The sequence below is a fragment of the Miniopterus natalensis genome, chromosome 13, assembly GCF_054644295.1.
Source record: "Miniopterus natalensis isolate mMinNat1 chromosome 13, mMinNat1.hap1, whole genome shotgun sequence".
In the NCBI taxonomy this organism is placed as follows: domain Eukaryota; kingdom Metazoa; phylum Chordata; class Mammalia; order Chiroptera; family Miniopteridae; genus Miniopterus; species Miniopterus natalensis.
In genome coordinates, this window is record NC_142093.1 from 38,111,423 (window position 1) to 38,130,874 (window position 19,452).

Consider the following 19,452-nt stretch of genomic DNA (forward strand, 5'->3'; position numbering starts at 1 on the left):
CCACACACGCAGTCTGTGCTCATTTTCACCTTGCCTCATGGCTTCCCTCATTCCTGCCCAGCTGGATGTGGTGGGTGCTTTATAACCCACCTACCACATCCTCAAGCCTGTTCGGTGAACTGGGAAGGGGTGAGCTTCATTAAAGACAAACAGGTTCCCATAGAGGTCTTCCTCTATCAGTTAAAGGTAAATCCTTTGAACCTTAATTTCTTCACATGAAAAATTAGAAAATTGGGATCATATTGTCTGTAAGATTGCTCCCTTATTTTCGTACCTTCTGTAAATGAATCTACTCTTCCCCTTCAAGATTCCCGGCCTGTGGTTCTCAAACCTAGTTACACATCAAATCCAGCGAAGGATTATATGATACAAGTAATCAAGGGCAGCACTGACAAACTCTGTCCACAGAACAGTAGTAGCTACAATGTGAATAGGTACACTTCCAAACAAGGGGTATTTGGACAATAAGTTTGAAAGACACCATTAAACTCAGTCTTCACTGCAAGACTTCTCAGAGCCTTTAGTGAGATAATTTGCATTGTGAATATCTAAACTTATTTTGACCCTGGAACCCTTCCTTGGCCTATCCCTACCCCTACCCATTGACATACTGACATCTAAAAGGGCACTATTGTTCTGCCAAAAACTGTGTAGAAAACATAACCCTAGAGAATGTTGAAGTAGTTGATTCCTGAGTTCTGAAATGCGACCTTTTTCCTGCTTTCATTGAAGGCTGTGTCATTGCCAACAAGCTTGAACATACTGTGAACAGTACCAACACATCCTGTTCCCTGTGTGCCCTGCTGGAATCCCACAAGCACTGCCAGTGGCTGGCATCACCTTGCCTATAACCCAGGCAGTCCAGAGGCTCCTCCAAGCCTCAGGGAATCTAAATTCATGGATTTGTTTCACTGGGCTCACTCATTGTTTTGCAGTGACTCTGACGAAATATGCATAGCTAGTCTTTTAAATTACTGTGTGAAGCATTTAGGCACTATCAACTAATGTGAAAATTCCTGCCATTACGCTCACTCTAGTTGTTGGTGAATTTGGCCTTTTAAATAGTCTCAGTCTTAAGGAAGATGAGATGAGGGGTCAAAAATTATTTAAAGTTTGAGTTTCAAATGCCAAAAAAAGGTAAGCTCATTTCTTTGAAAATTTATTGTACTACATTCTAGATCAACACCCTTGGCATTAGCCTTTGATAAACATTTGTAGTGTACAATCACTGGATTCAGGCAGTACTTGGCCAGCATTAACCCACTCTAATCAGCTATGAGGTTTCTATTGTATTTATACTGTTTGTATAGTAGTAAGATTCATTTATCTGCCATCAGCTAGCATCTCCTACTTCATAGGCATTTTCCACACCCAGTTGCTTATTTTCCCTTAGTTTCTTTATCTTAACTAGAAGTATATTTATTATAAAGACTAGGAATCAGAATGGAAGTCTAGAATGTAAAAGTGTGAGAGCAAGCATCCCCTTCTATCTGAGACATTAAAGCTCTCCTTAGAAGGCCTTTAAGATTTCAATTGGCCTTTCTTTCTTCTGTACACAGTTCTGTCCTGGTAGCTCCTCCTCCCACAGAACCCATGAGGCCAGGGAGGTGGCAGAGGAGTTGGTGTTAAGAGATCAGCTTAAAAGTCCAGGATATGCAGTGTTTTAAATCAAAGGCTCCAAATATCTTTAGCCATCTAAATACATTTATTTGAGCTAACCCCTCTAAGCATGCAAGAGGTAACCATTTGTGAAAATCAAGTACTCTTAACTGGTAATACAGTGGACTGCTTAACAAAATCAAGACAAACAGTAAAAACTCCTGGAAAAAATATAATAAAAGTTGTTTTAAATGTATAGCCAGGCTCACAAGAAAATAGGGGACATTTCTAAGGCCAAAATAAAGATGGATCTGGAACTCTTATGGTTAGCTGACCTCAAAGCAATGGTGGTCCTAGGAGGGATTTTCTGATCTAAATAACCTAGGCATTTGGTCTAAATAGCTTTACATAGGCCCACAAAAGTTTGGGAGTTGGAACTGGGTCTTCTGCCTAAAACTGGGACCTTGAGTGAAAGAATGGGCTATGAGTTTGGTGTGTGTGTATGTGTGTGTGTGTGTGTGTGTGTGTGTGTGTGTGTGTGTGTGTGCATGTACCTAAAAATTCAGAATCATAACCTCTCTTTTTTAAAGTTCAGATATATACTACTTGGGGTTTTGTTAATTACAAGCTGAGAACATCACAGTTTAGAAGTGTTTAGGAATCTGCAGAAGGAAACGTGAATCCTCTCTGGCAGGTTGGTCCCTCAAACCAGTCCTCATAGAATTCCCATAGGCAAATGCAAACTACACATGAGCTCATAATCCAAAATTACCAAAACCCCAAGGGCTATGATTACTCAGGTCCCGTGGGGTTTTACTATACATGGAAAGCACAAAAGACCATAAATCAGATGAGGAAGTCAGAGCGGGCCAACGGTCTCTCCTTCTCTGTCTCCAAAGTTAACCATACACCAAAGTAGCAAGCACACCGAACATTCTCTAAATACCATCACTTCTCCTATAACATGAAGGCTGTTCCTAAAAATACCCCTGCATATGGAATTTCAGCCCCATGAAAATAACCGGACTAATGGGGGAAGAGGTTCAGAGCAGAACATTCAAAACTGCAATCTTATAAAACAATACACTTTTAAAAATTAAACTCAAAAACGCCACCATTTGAAGCATGTTAAATTTTTAATTAAAGTAATGCTACAATAAATATAGCGCTTTTGCTTGATTTAAAAAAAATAAACACATGAATTTTCCTGGTGGACATGAATACAGTGTAGCACTGTGGCTCTGAGTTACGGAGACGGGACGGAAGGAAGGACATTCTTAGGTCCAAGTGTCACGACAACAGAGGTGGATGGCTGTGACTCATCGTCTTGTTATTCCCCTGCACCGGCTTAAAATAGAAATCCAGCTTTTGTTGTTTTGCCAAGTTTCTCTTTTCATAACAAAAAAAGCTATTCGTGTGGTTCCAAATAAGACCGAATGCCACGAAAGTGCTGTTCTGCTGTTGTCAGCATCAGAGCCTTCTCCTTGAGCCCCGTGCCTGCCTCCGATGCAGCGGGTTGCCCTCGCTCACGACCTCAGGGGCAGCGTCTAGACAGCCAGCGTGGCTGTCACCTGGGCGAGGAAGAGGCCCCGTTAAAACCGGGTAGGCCGCCTTCTGCACTCCATGCAAGGCCCGTCGCAGCTGGGTTAGCAAGAACGAAGCAATGCCCGAGCCGCTTTGGCTCAGCGCTTAGAGCTGCTTCGGCCCGTGGACTAAAGGGTCTTGGGTTCGATTCCAGTCATGGGCACGTACCTCGGCTGCAGGCTCAATTCCCACCCACAGTTGGGGTACGCGTGGATGGGAGGCAACCAATTGATGTGTCTCTCTCACATCTCTCTCTCTCTGTCTCTCTGTCTCTCTTCCACTCTCTCTGAAAAGCTATGGAAAAAAATAGCCTCAGGTGAGGATTTTTTTAAAAAAGAACAAACCAGTTCTTTTTGTATCAAAACATACAAACTAGGAGCTGAACTTGAATACTTCTGGAGAAATAGAAACAAACAAAATAAACTCACCAGGTGTTTTATTTCACCTTAACATTTTATAAAATAAATTTTAAGAAACAGCTTTATGGAGACCTAAACCGTTGAATTGACTCTTAAAACCAAAGTTCCCAGGTGTCACAAGGGACCTGGGCATGTATGATCTTTCCATGGTATTCATGCCATGCTAACTGTATTTCCACACCTTCCCTCGTGACCATTTCCATCAGCCACACTAAGAGGTGCACATAAAAACTTGATTTTGTTTTGACTTACTGTTGCCAGTAAGATTTCAGTTGAATAATATTCTACCTGATCTTTTCTGGCTTTCTTTCCTTTACCCTTACAACAGTCTTTGTCAAATCTGGCCCCATCTCATGTCTAGCTCAACAAAGACCGGTAAAATCAGAGCTAAAATCACCGGTAAGTGGGGAGAGGAGGCATATCTCCCAATGCACAGCAGAGACAGTTTCAAGAAATGTTCGGGTAGCAAAGAAACACTAAGAGAATTCAGAAGTCCCTTATTCCACCTCATTTTTCTTACCCTCTTTTACTTCACCAGTCCACCCATTAATCCCCAAAAGACTCCAGAGCAGCTATACCAAGGAGGCAAACGGTCACCTCTCCCCATCCAAATACCCAGCCTAAAGACGGCAGGAAGTGGAGAAGTGGGGCTGGCCTTGAGAGGAGAAATACGAAAAGTGTCCCCAGATCCAACCCCAGCACTGCCATTTAGTTCTACCATGTTGTGCTTGTAAGAAAAGGCAGGCCTGGGGTTGCTTTGACAACTCCACTGTGCTGCGGGCAGTGAGGGAGGCAGCTGGTAGCCCAGTGAAGACAAAAGCTTAGCTGCTTTGCACCGAACGTCCACATCCCAGGGTCCTTCCTGTGTAATGCCCACAGCGCCCTTGTCATCATTTGTCTGTCTTCCCAAATTTCCTGCTCCATCCCACCCCACTCCCTAACCCTGTCCAAAGAGAGGAGGCACATTCTAGATTGCTGTCCCCAGCCCCCACCTCTCCCTCCCGTTCCCAGGCATTTCCTGTTTTTAAGTCATCAGGGCTCCTGGGATGACGAGAACTCAGCACTGGGCAGTAAGGGCCCTCCCCAGAGATCTCCTGAAGGAATTCAGAGCCAGCGTTGAGTGGGTGAGCAAAATCATGGCTTCGTGCTTTCCGGAGACCTTCAGCAGGCTTCCCACAATGGCCAGGAAGTGGAGGCAGATGAAATGAGAGTTCGAAGCCCCTGGAGGCCTCAGCCTCTGCCTCTTAATTAATTGAATACTGTCCTTTTAGATGATTGGACTCCCAGTCCCCTGGCTGCTGTTAATAGAGCCTCAAGGCAGTAGCCTGTCTCAACATACAGAGATGGCATTACAGATAATGGTAGCATGGATGATAACAGTGGAAATCAGAGCCCAAATGAGATCCCAGAATAATCATTAAGTCAGAGGAGATATGAGCTTAGTAGGGAAGAGCTTGGTGCCTAGTATGCGGTCTGCCCTGAGGCCAGGAGAGCTCTCCAACTAGAAGATTAAGGAACTGGTCCTGTGGGCAGTGCCCAAGCATCCATCCACAAGCGGTCCACAACAGCCCTGACCCTAAGACATCAAAAGATACATAATGAGCTTGTATTTACCAGAATTCCCAAGGAAAAGGACTGTATGTTGGTGACCCAAAATTCCAATAATAAGCTTGAGATGAGAGGAGGGAGCCACCAAAGGACATGCTAGAGTCACAGTAGATCAGGGCTAAACTGCCTTGCAAAAGACTCCAATTAATTGCAGGGGCTCTCCTTTTATAAATGAGGTGTGCAAGTTGAACACAAGAGTAAGAAGAGGTTGCTTACTGCCATCCAGCTGTCCTCCTTCCCGGTCCTTCTGCCATGTGTCATTCATCCTCTCATTGATTGGAAAGGGTTCCCAATTGCTGCCTGCCCAGAGTGTCCAAATGTGTCTCTTCAGCCTCGATGACAGGGCAATTGCAGAATACAGTCTTATAATGTTGCTATGTAAATCTTTCTACCCCTTTCAGTTCAGAGCCCAGAAAAAATATCCTGGCTACCGCTTCTTTGCTGCCCACTGCTGGGAATCGGTCTGCCTGACTGTCACACCCTGTACCTTTCTTTGGTGGGCACCACTTGAGACCAGTGACAGTTAACAGGGCTACCGACAGTTTGAGTGTGGTCCATTCCTGACTTATCTATGCAGCACCATCTTAACCTCTGTTGTGTATAATTATTTGTTAAATACATAGCTGTTTGGATGGATGGGTGAATGATTCCAGGCCTGAATGAATGAGTGAATAAATTTGCAAGATAGCTACCTGGAGTAAGAGATGAAACTGTTACCTATGAAACATTTTTTCTTTATACAAAACCACAACAGACTCAGCTGAGAATGGAACCCTCAGCCTGGACCGTGCTTTAACTAACTGAGCTATTCTGTCCAGAAAGAGACATCATGGCATTGATTAAGCCTGCCTTGCTTGGACCTCTTACGATGGTAATTATGGCCACACTACAAAGCCACCTCTTGAGAGCAGGCCTCTTGGAAAGCAGATGGCTGGAGATTTCCACTGACTTGTTCTTTTTTTTTTCTTTCAGATTATCAAGGAGATGCCTCCACCCCCTGCTGAGGAAAGTGAGGTGAGTGACCAGAGCAGGGTGTAACCAAGTGGACAGGGTGGTGCAGTGGGGCGGAGAGCTGGGTGGGCTGGCCTGAGACTCAGGCCCCTTGCAAAGCAGAGCTAAGCCAGCCCAGGCCCCCAGTGCATATGAAGCTGCAGGGAGGGAGGTCTTTGGCTCTTTCTTAACCAAAGATGAATAAGAACTGAACTAAACTGGCAGTCACAGATAGTTTTGGAAGGTTTTCTCCTTGCAAAGATAGAATTTGAGATGCAAACATAGATATTTTTATCAATACAATTATTCAGAGCTCCAGGGCACCGATTTTTCCTCTAAAAGAGACACTTTAGGGGTTCTTTTCTCCCTGCAGAGACTTATGCTTTATGTGTGTAAATCAGGGGAAATCAGTGATTCTAGGAATAGCCTGTTCTTTAATTTAAAACAATGTTACCTAAAGATTTGCCAGGAAGCAATGAAAATATATTGGAAGGGGATACGCTAATATCCTGGCTTTGCTCTCAAATTCTCATCATTTGAAGGAAGAAAAATACCTTAGACTCCACCATAAATTGGCCAGTGAGCAGTTTGCTTGGGGTAGAGTAGAGCGGAGGCATTGAAGGCTGATGAGGAGAAGGAGCATCTGGGGGCAGGAGAGCCTGGCCAGTGGCCCTCCTGGTCCTCCGATCACTCCCAGGAGACCTGGCCTCCCGGGAAGCAACACTCACCAATTTAGAAACCAGGGTCCAGGTCTGAAAACCCAGTGGGACCAACGGCTCTAATGATGAGATTTCTAGTTCATTGTCCTCAATCCTTAAAGTTTGTTGTGTGCAAACCAAGCACCACCCTGTCACCATTCCTCTTCCCAATGCCTTTGTCAAGTTTCCTACATACAGAAAGAATGATTAAATTTAAAATTCCATGTGGCTCTTATATCCTGAACCATACGCATGGGAGCCAAGGGATTTACTAGCTGCCATCAATTAAAGCACATCTTGTTGGAATGCTAACTTCCTGCCCAGAAATCAGGGGAGGAAATTACATTGCTGTGCAAAGAAGAGGCGGGGAGCCCTCTTTACATCCATGAAAGCCTTTTCCTAATCCTTCAGGAGAAAGCACCGCGGTTAGCTCAGCAGGTTCCAGCTTGGCTGTGCTTCTGTTCTATGCAGCTGTCTCTTATACTTCCAAAAGAAAACTAGGTCACGAAACTCTTGATGAGGTTGGTCTGTTTGCCTCAAGGGGAGGGTTCCCTCCCCTCATTATGTGCAGTTAGAGGAGCCGTTGCCCTTTCTTCTGGTGCTGGCTCTGCATTAGTCTTTGGAAGGTGATGTGGCAGCTACTGTGGCCAAAATATGCAGGGGGACTTAGGTACATGACTGTGGGGCAGGGCTTACCCCAGACCCCAGCATCTAGCATAGGACAACACACGCAGACAGCTCTATGGGTATGTGTAGAATGAGCTCTTTACTCAACAACATAATTTTGGTGGAGGGTAAAAGCTCCAACCAGAAAAATACCAGGAAATAGCTGAAAGCAAAAGAAATAGTTGAGTTTTTCCAGTTGCATCTAATATTCTTAGAGAAATTTCACCTGAGAAAGACAGACCTGGTTTCTGAAACAGAATGACAACCTCGGGATACTTGAGGTTTCAAGGGGTGTGTTAGACCTAAACAAGCCTTTGCGCTGGCCAGGCGGGCTGCAGGCGGCGCTGAGTACCTTAGCATGTACCTTGGCCCTGAGAGGCCCTTGGCCCTGGGAGTTTAGAAGCCCTAATCTCCCACCTAATGTGTTTTGGCAGGAAAAAAATAAAGAAATCTTACAGAAACAGATAATATAACTTAGCCCACACAGAGTATTTTACACAATGCCCTGAAAATCATAGTCTGAATCTAGACAGCCTTCTCCACCCCAGCTCCCTGTGTTCAAATCCTATCAGTCCTTCAAGCACAGCTCATGTGCTGCTATTTCTACAAACCACACTGTAATTCCTGTCATCGGAACTAATCTCTTATTTCTCCCTTCTCTGCATTCCCAAGGTGTTTCGTTGACTCTTCCTTCTGCGTTAAAGCTTAAGACCATTAGCTACTTAAAGATCAAGTCCTATATGTAATTCATCTTTTATTTATCCCCAAAGAGCTTAACACGTTGTCTAATACTCAATTATTACCTATATGAAGTCAAACACTCTCTGCCATCCATATATATGAACAAGTTAAGTATCAGTTATCCCAACTTCCATCAACTCTTTTAGCATCATATCCCAAGGGAAGAATATCTACTATTTAAATAACTAAACTTCAAGAATGAACACAACTTTACAATGTGCTCACAGTGATCCTCTTTAATAGGGATTATCAATATGCACAATATAAAAAGTCATGACTTTTTGAGATTCCATGCAACCAACAGTGATACTTCTGTATAAAGAGAGACAAAGAAAAAATACTTGAAATTTCGAGATCTCAACAAAAGCAAGGAAGCTTAAATTTAACAACTCAGAGGGGCACTTCTTCTCTAATTGGCAGCAGGATGAGAATTCCTCACTAAGTCTCTAGTTATTCCAAATAAATGGCAGTTTATGGGAGAATCCAATAATGGGGTACTTCAGCTGATGGCATAGTTCTAAGTAGAGGCGCTTTCCATGGATTTTCTGACTCTGAGAGGGAGAGAGATGTATATTGAAGGCATTCACACTGGATGGCCATCCAATTAACAATAAGCACCTGCCTTTGAATGATGAACTTATTTCTAGGTTTATTATCATGCTCACTGACCCTCACAATTTCTCTGAGACAAGAATTTTTTAGATGAAAATAACTGAGTGATGAAAAAAGTATACAAATTGTCTAGGACCAAGCAGCAGTCTTGGTGCCCCTCACGGCTACGGCTACGCAGACAGCAGGAGTGACCTCCCACTCTGGAGGGGTGAAGGGCCACGCTACAGCCAGTGGGCATCAACTGCACACTGATACACACTCACATGCACACACACGTGTACACATCAAAAAGAAGTCCTAGAACAGGCCCAGAATTCAGTATTCAATATTTCAATAGTTTAAAAAGAAACATTGCTTCTAAAAAATAATAAACACACTATTCTTTATTGAAGAATGCAGGATAGGTGTTGCGACATCCTTAGTCACTGTGGATATGTGAACAGGTATGTTGGTGCCACGACATGTTTTGCAGCTCAGAACAGGGAAATCTTAGGTCATTTGGAATTTTTGTATTTACAAACAGAGGTGTTGCTGGATTTTTCGGATCACTCCTAGGAATTAATCTCCAAGAGTGACAGGGTGACCTCTATGGATTATCCCCAAAGACTTCAGGTGACGCAGACAGCCGGTTCTACTTTAGGTTCAGCCCCTCAGAGCCTCTTGGGCTTGGGAGTTTCTGTGGCCTTTGTCCTTTACTTACTTCATGTCATCACCTTTACAAAACTTACTCCTCTATAAATGTAAATGACCTCATTGACAGCTACATTCTCTTTATTTTTCTCAAAATATAACACTGTGCTAGCTTAGAGGGGCTCAGCTACAGTGGCTTGAGTGAGAGAAGGTAGGAATGGCTTCATTTGGGGCTATCAGGGCTTATTATAAGGATTTAAGATGTGCTACAGTTCAATGAAATGTTAAATGAATTCAAAGGCTGATTTAAAACTATTTCCTTGGGCTCGATTCTGTTTCTGTTACATGCTCCTAAGTTCTCTCTGGTACCTGCAGTGAACTGGGGTTTGAAAGCCTATTTGGGTCAAGCTGGCCATCTGGATATCATAGAAGCAGGAATATTAAGAACTTGTAGATTAAGTCTAAGAGGAGCACCATATGCACAATGCCAGGGGGCGCTGTCCACATCAAGTCTGTGGTGTTGTCCAGAGCACAGTCTATATAGAGGAGTGAGGCAGCCCTGGGATGAGAGATCTCACCCTTCTACTCACTGATTTGCTTAATAACAAATAGTTAAACATTTGTTGAGTGAGGGGAGGTCACTACAAGGAGCTGTGGGGGACAAAAGAAGGGAGCATTAAATTTTCTGGGGACTCCGGGAGATCTTCACAGAACATGTTACATTTGGGCCATATCTTAAAAGATGTGTAGAAGAAGTAGGCAGGGATGTTACAAGCACAAGGAACTGAAAATGTTGAAGCATGGAGCACAGTACAAAAGCCTGGCATGACTGGAAAGACGGAAAAGTTCAGTGTCTGAGGGCAGCACAGGACTAACCCATTTGGGGGCGAACCCAGTGTGTGCATCCGACTTCAGAGTCTACAGCTATTTCTTTCTAGCGCAGGACTGTGACCGAGGACATGCCCAGGTCTGCCTGAGGACAAGCAGGTCAGATGGGCCTCTACCATCTGAGAAATGTGCTGCCGCTTGTGTGACCCAAACATCAGTCAGCTGGATGTCTGGGGCTACCACATCCTTTTAAGAATTAAACATAACTTCCCCTGATGGGAAACCAGCACCCTCCCCAACCTCTGCGGTTTCTCCAGGCACCACTAACTCCTACTTCTTGCTTCTCCTGTGATATCTCCTCTTCTTCATTTGCCAGACACCATCTAAAAAGCCCGATTCCTGCACTCCCCGGAAGGCACCGCTGGCACAAGGCCATCTGCATAGGGACTTTTGCTGAAGGTTTAAAAGATGTGCTTACAATGAATAACTTCTGGCAGAATGTTAAACAGCCTCTTCTTTAGCATCACTGTCGTTCCCACTGTTGGGAGGGTCTCGCGGCCATCTCCTCAAGGTGGGCCCTAGCATTTTAGTGGTAACCCAGTTCCACTATTTTCTGCCCATCTTCTGTCAACTGCCCACCAACCCCTGATTCCTGTGGCTTTGCTCACACAAAGCAATTCAGCTTATCCATCTGTTCTCCAATAATCATAGAGAATTTCTATATTGCAGTTTTCCTCTCCCTGCTACATCCTTGAAGGGCAGCGAGGGCAACTTGCCAAGAGCGCTTGTACTTCATTAGATGTAGAAGGTCACCTCGGGTGCTGCCGATTTTCCTAGTGGAATTGCTGGAGACTGTGAATTTACTCCATCAATTTTTGGCCAAAGACACATCAAAGATTCCCTTCTCATCCGAAGATTGCAAAACCCTCCCGTCGCTAGAATGTGTAAACAGAGCCATGGTAACTGCAGGGAAATTCTGACTCTCTCGTTGGTCAAACCCTGGGCCTCCGTGTTGTCTTTTGCTGTTGTTTGAGTTTGGCAGGCAAGCTTGGGTCAGGGGATTAAACGGCAGGCTTGATGGATCAGGAGCACGTGGAGCTGATTTAAGTGCTGGCATTTCCTGTTGTGGGAAAAGGGGCCCTGCACATGCGCAGGAGGCCGGCCCCGGCTCCTTACTCAGGCTCAGCCCAGAAACGGGGCAGCAGCAAGTCCTGGGCAAGGGAAGGGATGAGAGGAAGGGCAGCTGGGTGTGCAAGTGGAAACCAGAACTTCAACTCCATTGGTCTCTTCATTGCTCTGAATCTGACTGTCCAGTTCTGGGCGATGGAAAGACTCAACTAGATGGGCTCTCATGTTTGTCATTTAAAAAATTAGGAGACTCATCAAACCATTTCAGTCCCCTATTGAATAAAGCAGCTTTATTCTTGGAATCTCTTACATTCTTGGTGCTGCTCTGTTCATCTTTGGGTGATATAATTTTAGCTTCCTCCTTTAAAAAATGGCACTAGGCAAGGGTGCCCAGGATTTTTGAAGCCACATTTTGAAGCCACACAGACACACACATCCGCCTCTAGTGGTGAAGTTTAACTATATAGGTAAGATGCCTAAGGTTCCTGGTTTGATATCACAAGCCTTCTGAAATTATGTCATTAGGCAAAATACTGTGAACTACTTTATTATTAAGGTTTTTTATTTTTATTTTATTATTTTGTCATATTTTACAATGATAAGTCTTTAAAATTAGCAGCTACAAGGGCTAAGAAGTAGAGAACTAACATTTATTTGATACCATCAAATGGTTGGAAAGCAAAGCACAAAGGGACAAAAGCCAGAAATTCCAACACTGAGAAACAGTCAAACAAGAGTAAGGCTGCCTGGGCCCAAATCCAGCTCTGCCACAAACAGGCTAGGTGACCTGAGTCACTTACACTCTCTATTCCTCCTCCTAAAATGGGCATAATCGCACCACCTACTTCACTGCCCATTGTGATATTAAAGGCTTAATACATATAAACCACTTAGAAGAATGACTGGCACATACATGGTAAAGACTACATATTTTCAATTATGGTTATCACAAATTCGATATGTGTTTATTGAGCACCTACTGTGTACCAGACTTAGTACTAGACCTAGAATACCAGGATCAACAGAATCTATTCTGCCTTCAGGACTCACAGTCCCATGTGAAGAAGGACAGCTCTGTTTTAAAAAGAGAGAAAGAGAGACCAGCCCAAGTATCAGCTGCCAGAACCTTGCAAGTCCTCTGATCTGCTGTTATCACTGTCCTTTAAGACATGTTAAAAAAATTTTTTTTAATTCCAAAAGGATCCTGCCCAACCTAAGCACTGTAAGTCACCCAGGGAGTCTCAGTGCCTTAGGATGTTACTGTTTTGTTTGTCATCACCTCTGGTTCTGCTCTCTTTTCTGTGGACCACTTGCCTGTGCTTTGTACCTTACCTCCTGCATGGGACTCCCCTTTGCACGTAGTGGTGGCCCTACATAAGACTCCACCCTGAGTGCTTGACTCCCCAGATACCACCAACACAAGCAGGCTTGCTCTGAGCACTTTCGTCTTCTTTGTCTCATTCCTCTGTTTTGCAGACCCATTTTTTTAGCTTTCTTTCTCTACCCAAAGAAACCATGCCACCGCCCTATAAGCCATTCATGGCTGTAGACTGTGATCTGTTTCTCACAAGAATAACTGCAGTAGCACTATGAGAAGTTTTGCTAATTAGTCTTCTCTTTCCCATTTATACAGTTACAAGTTCCTCTTGTTTTCTTCCTTCATCCTAAAAAAATATAATAAATGCCAATTTTCTGTCACTGAGCTGAGTTGCAGACACTGAGTTAATTGCTTTATTTGAATCATCTTGTTAAATTTATTTGCAAATTCAACAGATAATCTTTGGGCACCTACCACACGTTGGGTGCTGTTCTAAAAGCTAAGGACACCATGGTAAACACGACAAACAAAAGCTTCCAGGGGACTTACATTCCAGCATGGAGAGACAGACAGTAAATAAATACCAAGCCATAATAATGTCCATAACTAAAAATAAAACAATAGAGTGAAAGGACTGGGGCTACTTTAGAAGGATTCCAGGAAGTCCTCCCTGAGGAGTGATAGGAAGGATCCAGCCATGAGCAGACCAAGGAAAAAGCATTCCTAGACAGGGGAACAGCTTGTACCCAGGTCTCGAGACAGGACAGTGCTCAGAGCATTGGAGGGACAGAGAGAGGACAAGCAGGCTGGAGTGGGGGAGAAGTGGAGGGTGGTGAGGAAAAAGGCTGGGGAGGTGAGCAAAGGCCAGAGCTCACAAGGCAAAAGTAGGGTTTGGATTTGGTTCCGCTTTGTGGAAAATGGGTTACAGGAAGCATAGAACGATCAGAGGGTAGCAGGGAGGCCAGTTAGGAGGCTACCACAGTATCCAGGAGAAAGCTTATTGGGAGTTAGGCCCAGTGTGGTGGTTTGGTGATGGAGTTGGAGTTGGAAAAGTCACAGATTTAGGATCTTTTAAAAGTAGAGTCAAGAGAATTTGCTGATAAATTGAGATGGGGTTGGGGAGAGGCAGTGAAAGAAAGAGAAAATTCAAGAATGACTCCCAGGCAGTAAGGAAGACTACAAAGCAGGTTTAAGTGGGGAAATCGGGACTTCTCTCTGGTGTGCTATTGTTGAGATGACTATTAGTGTCCCAGTGTCAAGTCAACAGTTGGAGTTGACAGGAGTCAGGGATGAAGATATAAATTCACAAGACATCAGCACGTAGATGAGATGAGATGAGATGAGTTACCTACAAAGCAGTAGAAACTGCTTTGAGAACAAGTCCCAGAATGGTGCCACACCTTACAGGTAGTACTGCTTTTATTCCCACTTACAGAGAAGGAAAGTAAGCTTAGAAAGGTTAAGTGACTCACCCAAGGCCCCAGTAAGAGGTAGCCCTGGCTGTCACCCAGGTCATCTACTCTTGTCCTTATTGCCGCCGTGGACACATACCTACGGCAATTGTGCTTTGCTTCCTTCATGTCCACGATCTCTCTGCAGGAGGAAGACGATGATGGTCTGCCTAAGAAAAAGTGGCCTACGGTGGATGCCTCTTACTATGGTGGAAGAGGTGTTGGAGGCATTAAAAGGATGGAGGTAAGAGAACAGCTGAATGTACAGTAGTCCCCCCTTATCTGCAGTTGCACTTTCCACAGTTTCAGTTACCTGCGGCCAACCGTGGTCCAAAAATATTAAATGGAAAATTCCAAAAATAAACAATTCATAAGTTTTAAGTTGCACACCGTTCTGAGTAGCATGAGGAAATCTCGAACTGTCCCCATCCATCCCTCCTTGGATGTGAATCACCCCTTTATTCTGTGTATCCACACTGCACACGCTCCCCCAGGTTAGTCACTGTAGCCATCCTGGTTATCAGGCCATCCGGGGAGGCATCGCAGTGCTGGTGTTCAAGTAACGGATTTTACTTCATAATGGCCCCAAAGCCTAGGAGTGGTGATGCTGGCCATTCGGATGTGCCGAAGAGAAGCCATAAAATGTTTCCTTTAAGTGAAAAGGTAAAAATTATTGACTTACTAAGAAAGAAAAAAATCATATGCTAAAGATGCTAAGACCTATCATGAGAATGAATCTTCAATTCATGAAATTGTCAAGAAGGAAAAAGAAGTTCATGCTAGTTTTCTGAGAGAAAGAGAGACCACATTCACATAACTTTTATAATGGTATATTGTTATAACTGTTCTATTTTATTATTAATTATCACTGTTAATCTCTTACTGTGCTTAATTTATAAATTAATCTTCATCATAGGTAAGTGTATATAGGAAAAAACATAGTATATACAGGGCCTGCTACTATTCAGTTTCAAGCATCCACTGGGGGTCTTGGAATGTATCCCTCATGGATAAGGGTGGACTGTTATACTCATATCTATGTGCTGACTACTCAGTGATGGAAGACCCAAGCCAATTGATGAAAACTCATACTTGAGGTCTAGTGGGGATGTGAATTGTGAGGCATCAGATGGAGAAATGGCAGGTACAACCTTTTAACTGTGCACCCCCGTATCTTCCCCACCATGAATCAGAGAAGATCGCTCATCTGCTCAAACCCCCCAGTGGTTTCTTCTCTCATTGGAATAAAATTCAAAGTTTTTTCCTGGCCCTGCAAAAAATTTGCACCTGCTGTCTCCACAGCCTGGACAATTTTACCCCTAAATATCCATCCACATGGTTTACTCTCTTTACTTCTTCAGCCCTCCCCATTTCCCTTTTTCCACACCTTTGTCTTCCTTGGCCCTCAAAGCCCAAAGATGAGGATTGGGGAGCCCCTGCATTGCCTATCACACATGTATTTGTGATCCCCATTCTCTGGGGCATCATATTTTATTTTGTCATTTTGATTTTTTGTATGTTATTTCATATAGGTTCGTTGGGGAGAAAAGGGCTCCACAGAAGAAGGTGCTAAGTTGGAAAAGGCAAAGAATGCAAGAGTCAAGATGCCAGAGCAGGAGTACGAATTCCCTGAGCCTCGGAACCTCAACAACAACATGCGCCGGCCCTCCTCCCCCCGCAAGTGGTACTCTCCCATCAAGGTGTGTTTCTTTCTACTCAAAAATCCACCCTCACTCCTGATAAAACACTTACCTAGTAAGAATCTGACTCTTTGACATGGTAAAATATCAAACCAAATTCCAGATTATCGCAATGGAACAAATTTCTCAAACCATGAACTTAAAAATACAGGTACTTACTTTTTCTCCATTTCCACATTATCAAGATTGAGAACTAGGCTTTTTATTTTTATTTTTATTTTTTTAATTTATCTTTATTGTTGAAAGTATTACAGATGTCCCCCTTTCCCCCCCCCCCACTGACCCCCTCCACCCTGCGTCTGCCCCATCCCCAGGCCTTCCCCATATTATTGTCTGTGTCCATGGGTTATGCATTTATGCATATAAATTCTTTGTGGCAAGTAGTGGAATGAAAGTAGACTTGGGTTGTAACTCCAGAGGATCTTCATAAATTTCTATAGCATCTCACTTCATTGGTAGGCAATTTCATTAACTAACAAAAATGGAATGATTCCCCTTAAAGCCTAATCTCTAGTTCTCTTGCCATAACATAAACCTGTCCGCCTCCCACCAGTGTATCAGCACATACTGGTGGATTGCGCTGAATATCCATCTGGAACTCACTCTCTCTGGCTGTGAGCAAAACCCCTTTTTTCTCCACCGTCTCCCTTCCTGCCACAGCCCCAAACTTTAAAATCTCTTCGGCTTATTAGGAAGTTTAAACCATAGGAGGCAGTTCATGCTTTCTGAAGGCCTCTTTCTCTTGCTCTGGGGTACAAATGGCTTTGAATATATGTGATTCATTCAGTACCCTTGCTCTTCAGGCTTGCCCATTAACATCTGCACTATGCCAGTTGTCAAAGAACATGAGAAAATCGTAGCTGAAAAGACTCTGAGAGAATCTGTCCCCTCTCCTTCATTTCATAAAACTCTTTCAGAAAACTGAGAACAGCAAAGCCCTTGCTCTGCCTAAGTCTAGAACCCAAGATCCCCAACTCAGGTCTACAGCCTCTAGATCTGTGCTCCAAACAGAACTGGACGAACTCCGAAACCTCAAATGAAAGACTTAGTATATGAGTCAGCTCTTATCACACACAAACATACACACACACACACACACACACACACACACACACACATAGCCTGACCCCTCTTCCAATGACAGCCAAAATAATATTCATTATTCTCTGAGTTATTTGTTCATTTTAGGACATCCCATCTCCAATGAAATCAAAAGAAATAACCATTTTAAACAGCAAGTGATACTTTATTGGTAGTTGCCTCTTCCCAGCCAAGCCAGCTCATGCCCACACTAATTGCAATGTATTTTCATTTTGGTTTGCCGTGTTTAAAACAGTGAGATTCTTTTTTAAGATAAAACCCCTGAGGCAATGGGTTGAACTCTGAAAAGATGTGGGCGAAATGTAGCTGCTTGACTAACAGCTGTTTGCTTGTAATTATTTTCTAATGTGAAGCGTGCAGTGGCGTGCGTGGGTGCACAGACAGAAAGGAGCCAACGAGGATCTCAGAGACGAAGAAGAGAGGTTTTTCTATGGTGCCGTTTGTAGCCATCTGTACCTTGTGACTAACACAACATATTTGGTTATAACCAGGTCTTTATTTCTGCATTCTTGGACGTTGAGAGAACATTAATCCTGTCTGAAAAATCTAATTTGTACTTGACGGCACATTATTCCTCTATTAACTGGTGATTTAGGACTGAGTTTTATGAAATAAATAGGGACATGGACAACTAGGTTTCGGAATCTAAAAACATTCCCAACCAGCCACTTGGAATTAGTATCAATTCACTGAGTGTTTATTGTGCATCTACTACGTGCCAGGCATCCCTGGATTCTGAGTCTACAGAGGTTCTGAAATCTAGCCGAGTATGAGCAGCACCTGGGAAAGCTTTAAAAATATGGATTCCCAGGCCTAATGTCTCAAACCTAATGGCTCAGAGTCTCACAAAAGGCTTTCAAAAGTATTCCATCCATCATACCTTGCTCACTTATTTTCATTAAGTGAAATTCCATTTTCCCCCAATGCCTCCCTTTTCAAATTTCACATCTAAATTCCCCAAGTGATACCCTTCTGTTGCCCCAATTACCACTCCCTCCACAGCCCTTGCTCTTGAGCTTCCTTCATTGTGTTAAATTATTGGTTCTCATAGTGTGGTCCCTGGACCAGCAGCATCAGCAACCCCCAGGAATTGTTGGAAATGCACATTCTCAGGCTCCAACCCGGATCTGCTAAATCAACAACATTGGGGATGGTGCCCAGCTATCTGGGTTTTAGCAAGCCCCATTAAGAAACTGTCACAGAAAGTCCCAGCCAGCCTTTCAACAGAGGTTCCCAGAGGGCAGGAACTGTGGTGTCTGGCAAAGGGTCCATGATTATACTTGTTGATTTGTCAGGAGTCTCAGTAGGGAGACCCACATTGGATTTCACAGTCTGTTTTACCACAAACACACACTGGATTAATGCCAAGGGACTGAGAATCTGAGTCTCAAAGAATCACTCAAACAGCCAGGTGGGAAAGACCTGCGATGCTCACTAAGCACCTCAGCAGGACTCCCTTGTTAGGACCTGAGAAAGGGTGAACGCCTCTTGCTTGCAGAGCAGCTCATGCCAGTGCTCGCTCAGTTCACACTGGTAGGTGGGAGATGTACAATTGCCCTGGTGTGACTGCTCATGTTTATGAATATTCTTTCCACCAGATTTGACGCCTGGAAGGCACCAGTTATGCTTAACTGATCTTTGAACCAGCAGTAAACAGCACTGTACCTGCACAGAGTAGGGACTCCACCTTCTGTTGTTAAAGAGCTGAGGCATAGGATGTAATTATGAAACCATTTCCAGAGTTTCGTGCCGGTTAGACTGTCTCCTATGACTCACGTGGATCGCTTAGGTTTCCTGGTCTCAGGAAGGTGACATTCTTCTTGCCATCTCTTTGAGGTCATCTTATGTGTATCTGGGCTGAGTGGGATAAGGAAAGGGCCCAAACAAGGAGGTTTGAAAGTAGAAGCACAGAAAGGAACTCAAAAATCAAATTGTATACTGTTTGTCCAGAAGCAGGGCAGACTTCCTACCAGAAGGTCAGTGTTTATACTATTTAACATGATGCATGCTCCAAGATGAACCCCATTCTAGCCCCAGTGCCTGCAGACATCTCTAGGCCTTGGACAAAACATTAGCCTCATGAAGTACCGTAAACTCTGCTTCCCTTTCCTGAACCATCTCACTGGATTTGTCATGATCCAGGCAAGAAACAGAAGACACATTCAGAAGAGTTAAACTAACATAGGTGTGGTCAGGGAAGGCTAAGGGAACCCACAGCCGTGGTGAGGCACCCAGGGCCAGTGACAGTGGGAGCTGTTACACCCCTAGGCCTAAGGGCAAGGAGGAGAGATGGGGTCTCTGGAGCCAGTGCCCTAGAGCTGAAGTCTCCCAATGGGAGCTGTGGCCATAGAGAGGGATCAGCAATCTAAACCTGGCCTG

The 19,452-nt window shown here is 44.0% G+C and overlaps 1 protein-coding gene across 1 annotated transcript in view; it reads left to right on the forward strand.

The window, feature by feature from the left end:
- Positions 1-19,452, forward strand: part of ANTXR1 (ANTXR cell adhesion molecule 1) — a 196,480-nt gene that overhangs the window by 125,663 nt on the left and 51,365 nt on the right. Inside the window, exons 14-16 of the mRNA XM_087823606.1 lie at positions 6,183-6,224; positions 14,421-14,516; positions 15,805-15,972. Of these exons, the coding sequence (XP_087679732.1) occupies positions 6,183-6,224; positions 14,421-14,516; positions 15,805-15,972 (306 nt within the window). The remainder of the gene's footprint in view (positions 1-6,182; positions 6,225-14,420; positions 14,517-15,804; positions 15,973-19,452) is intronic.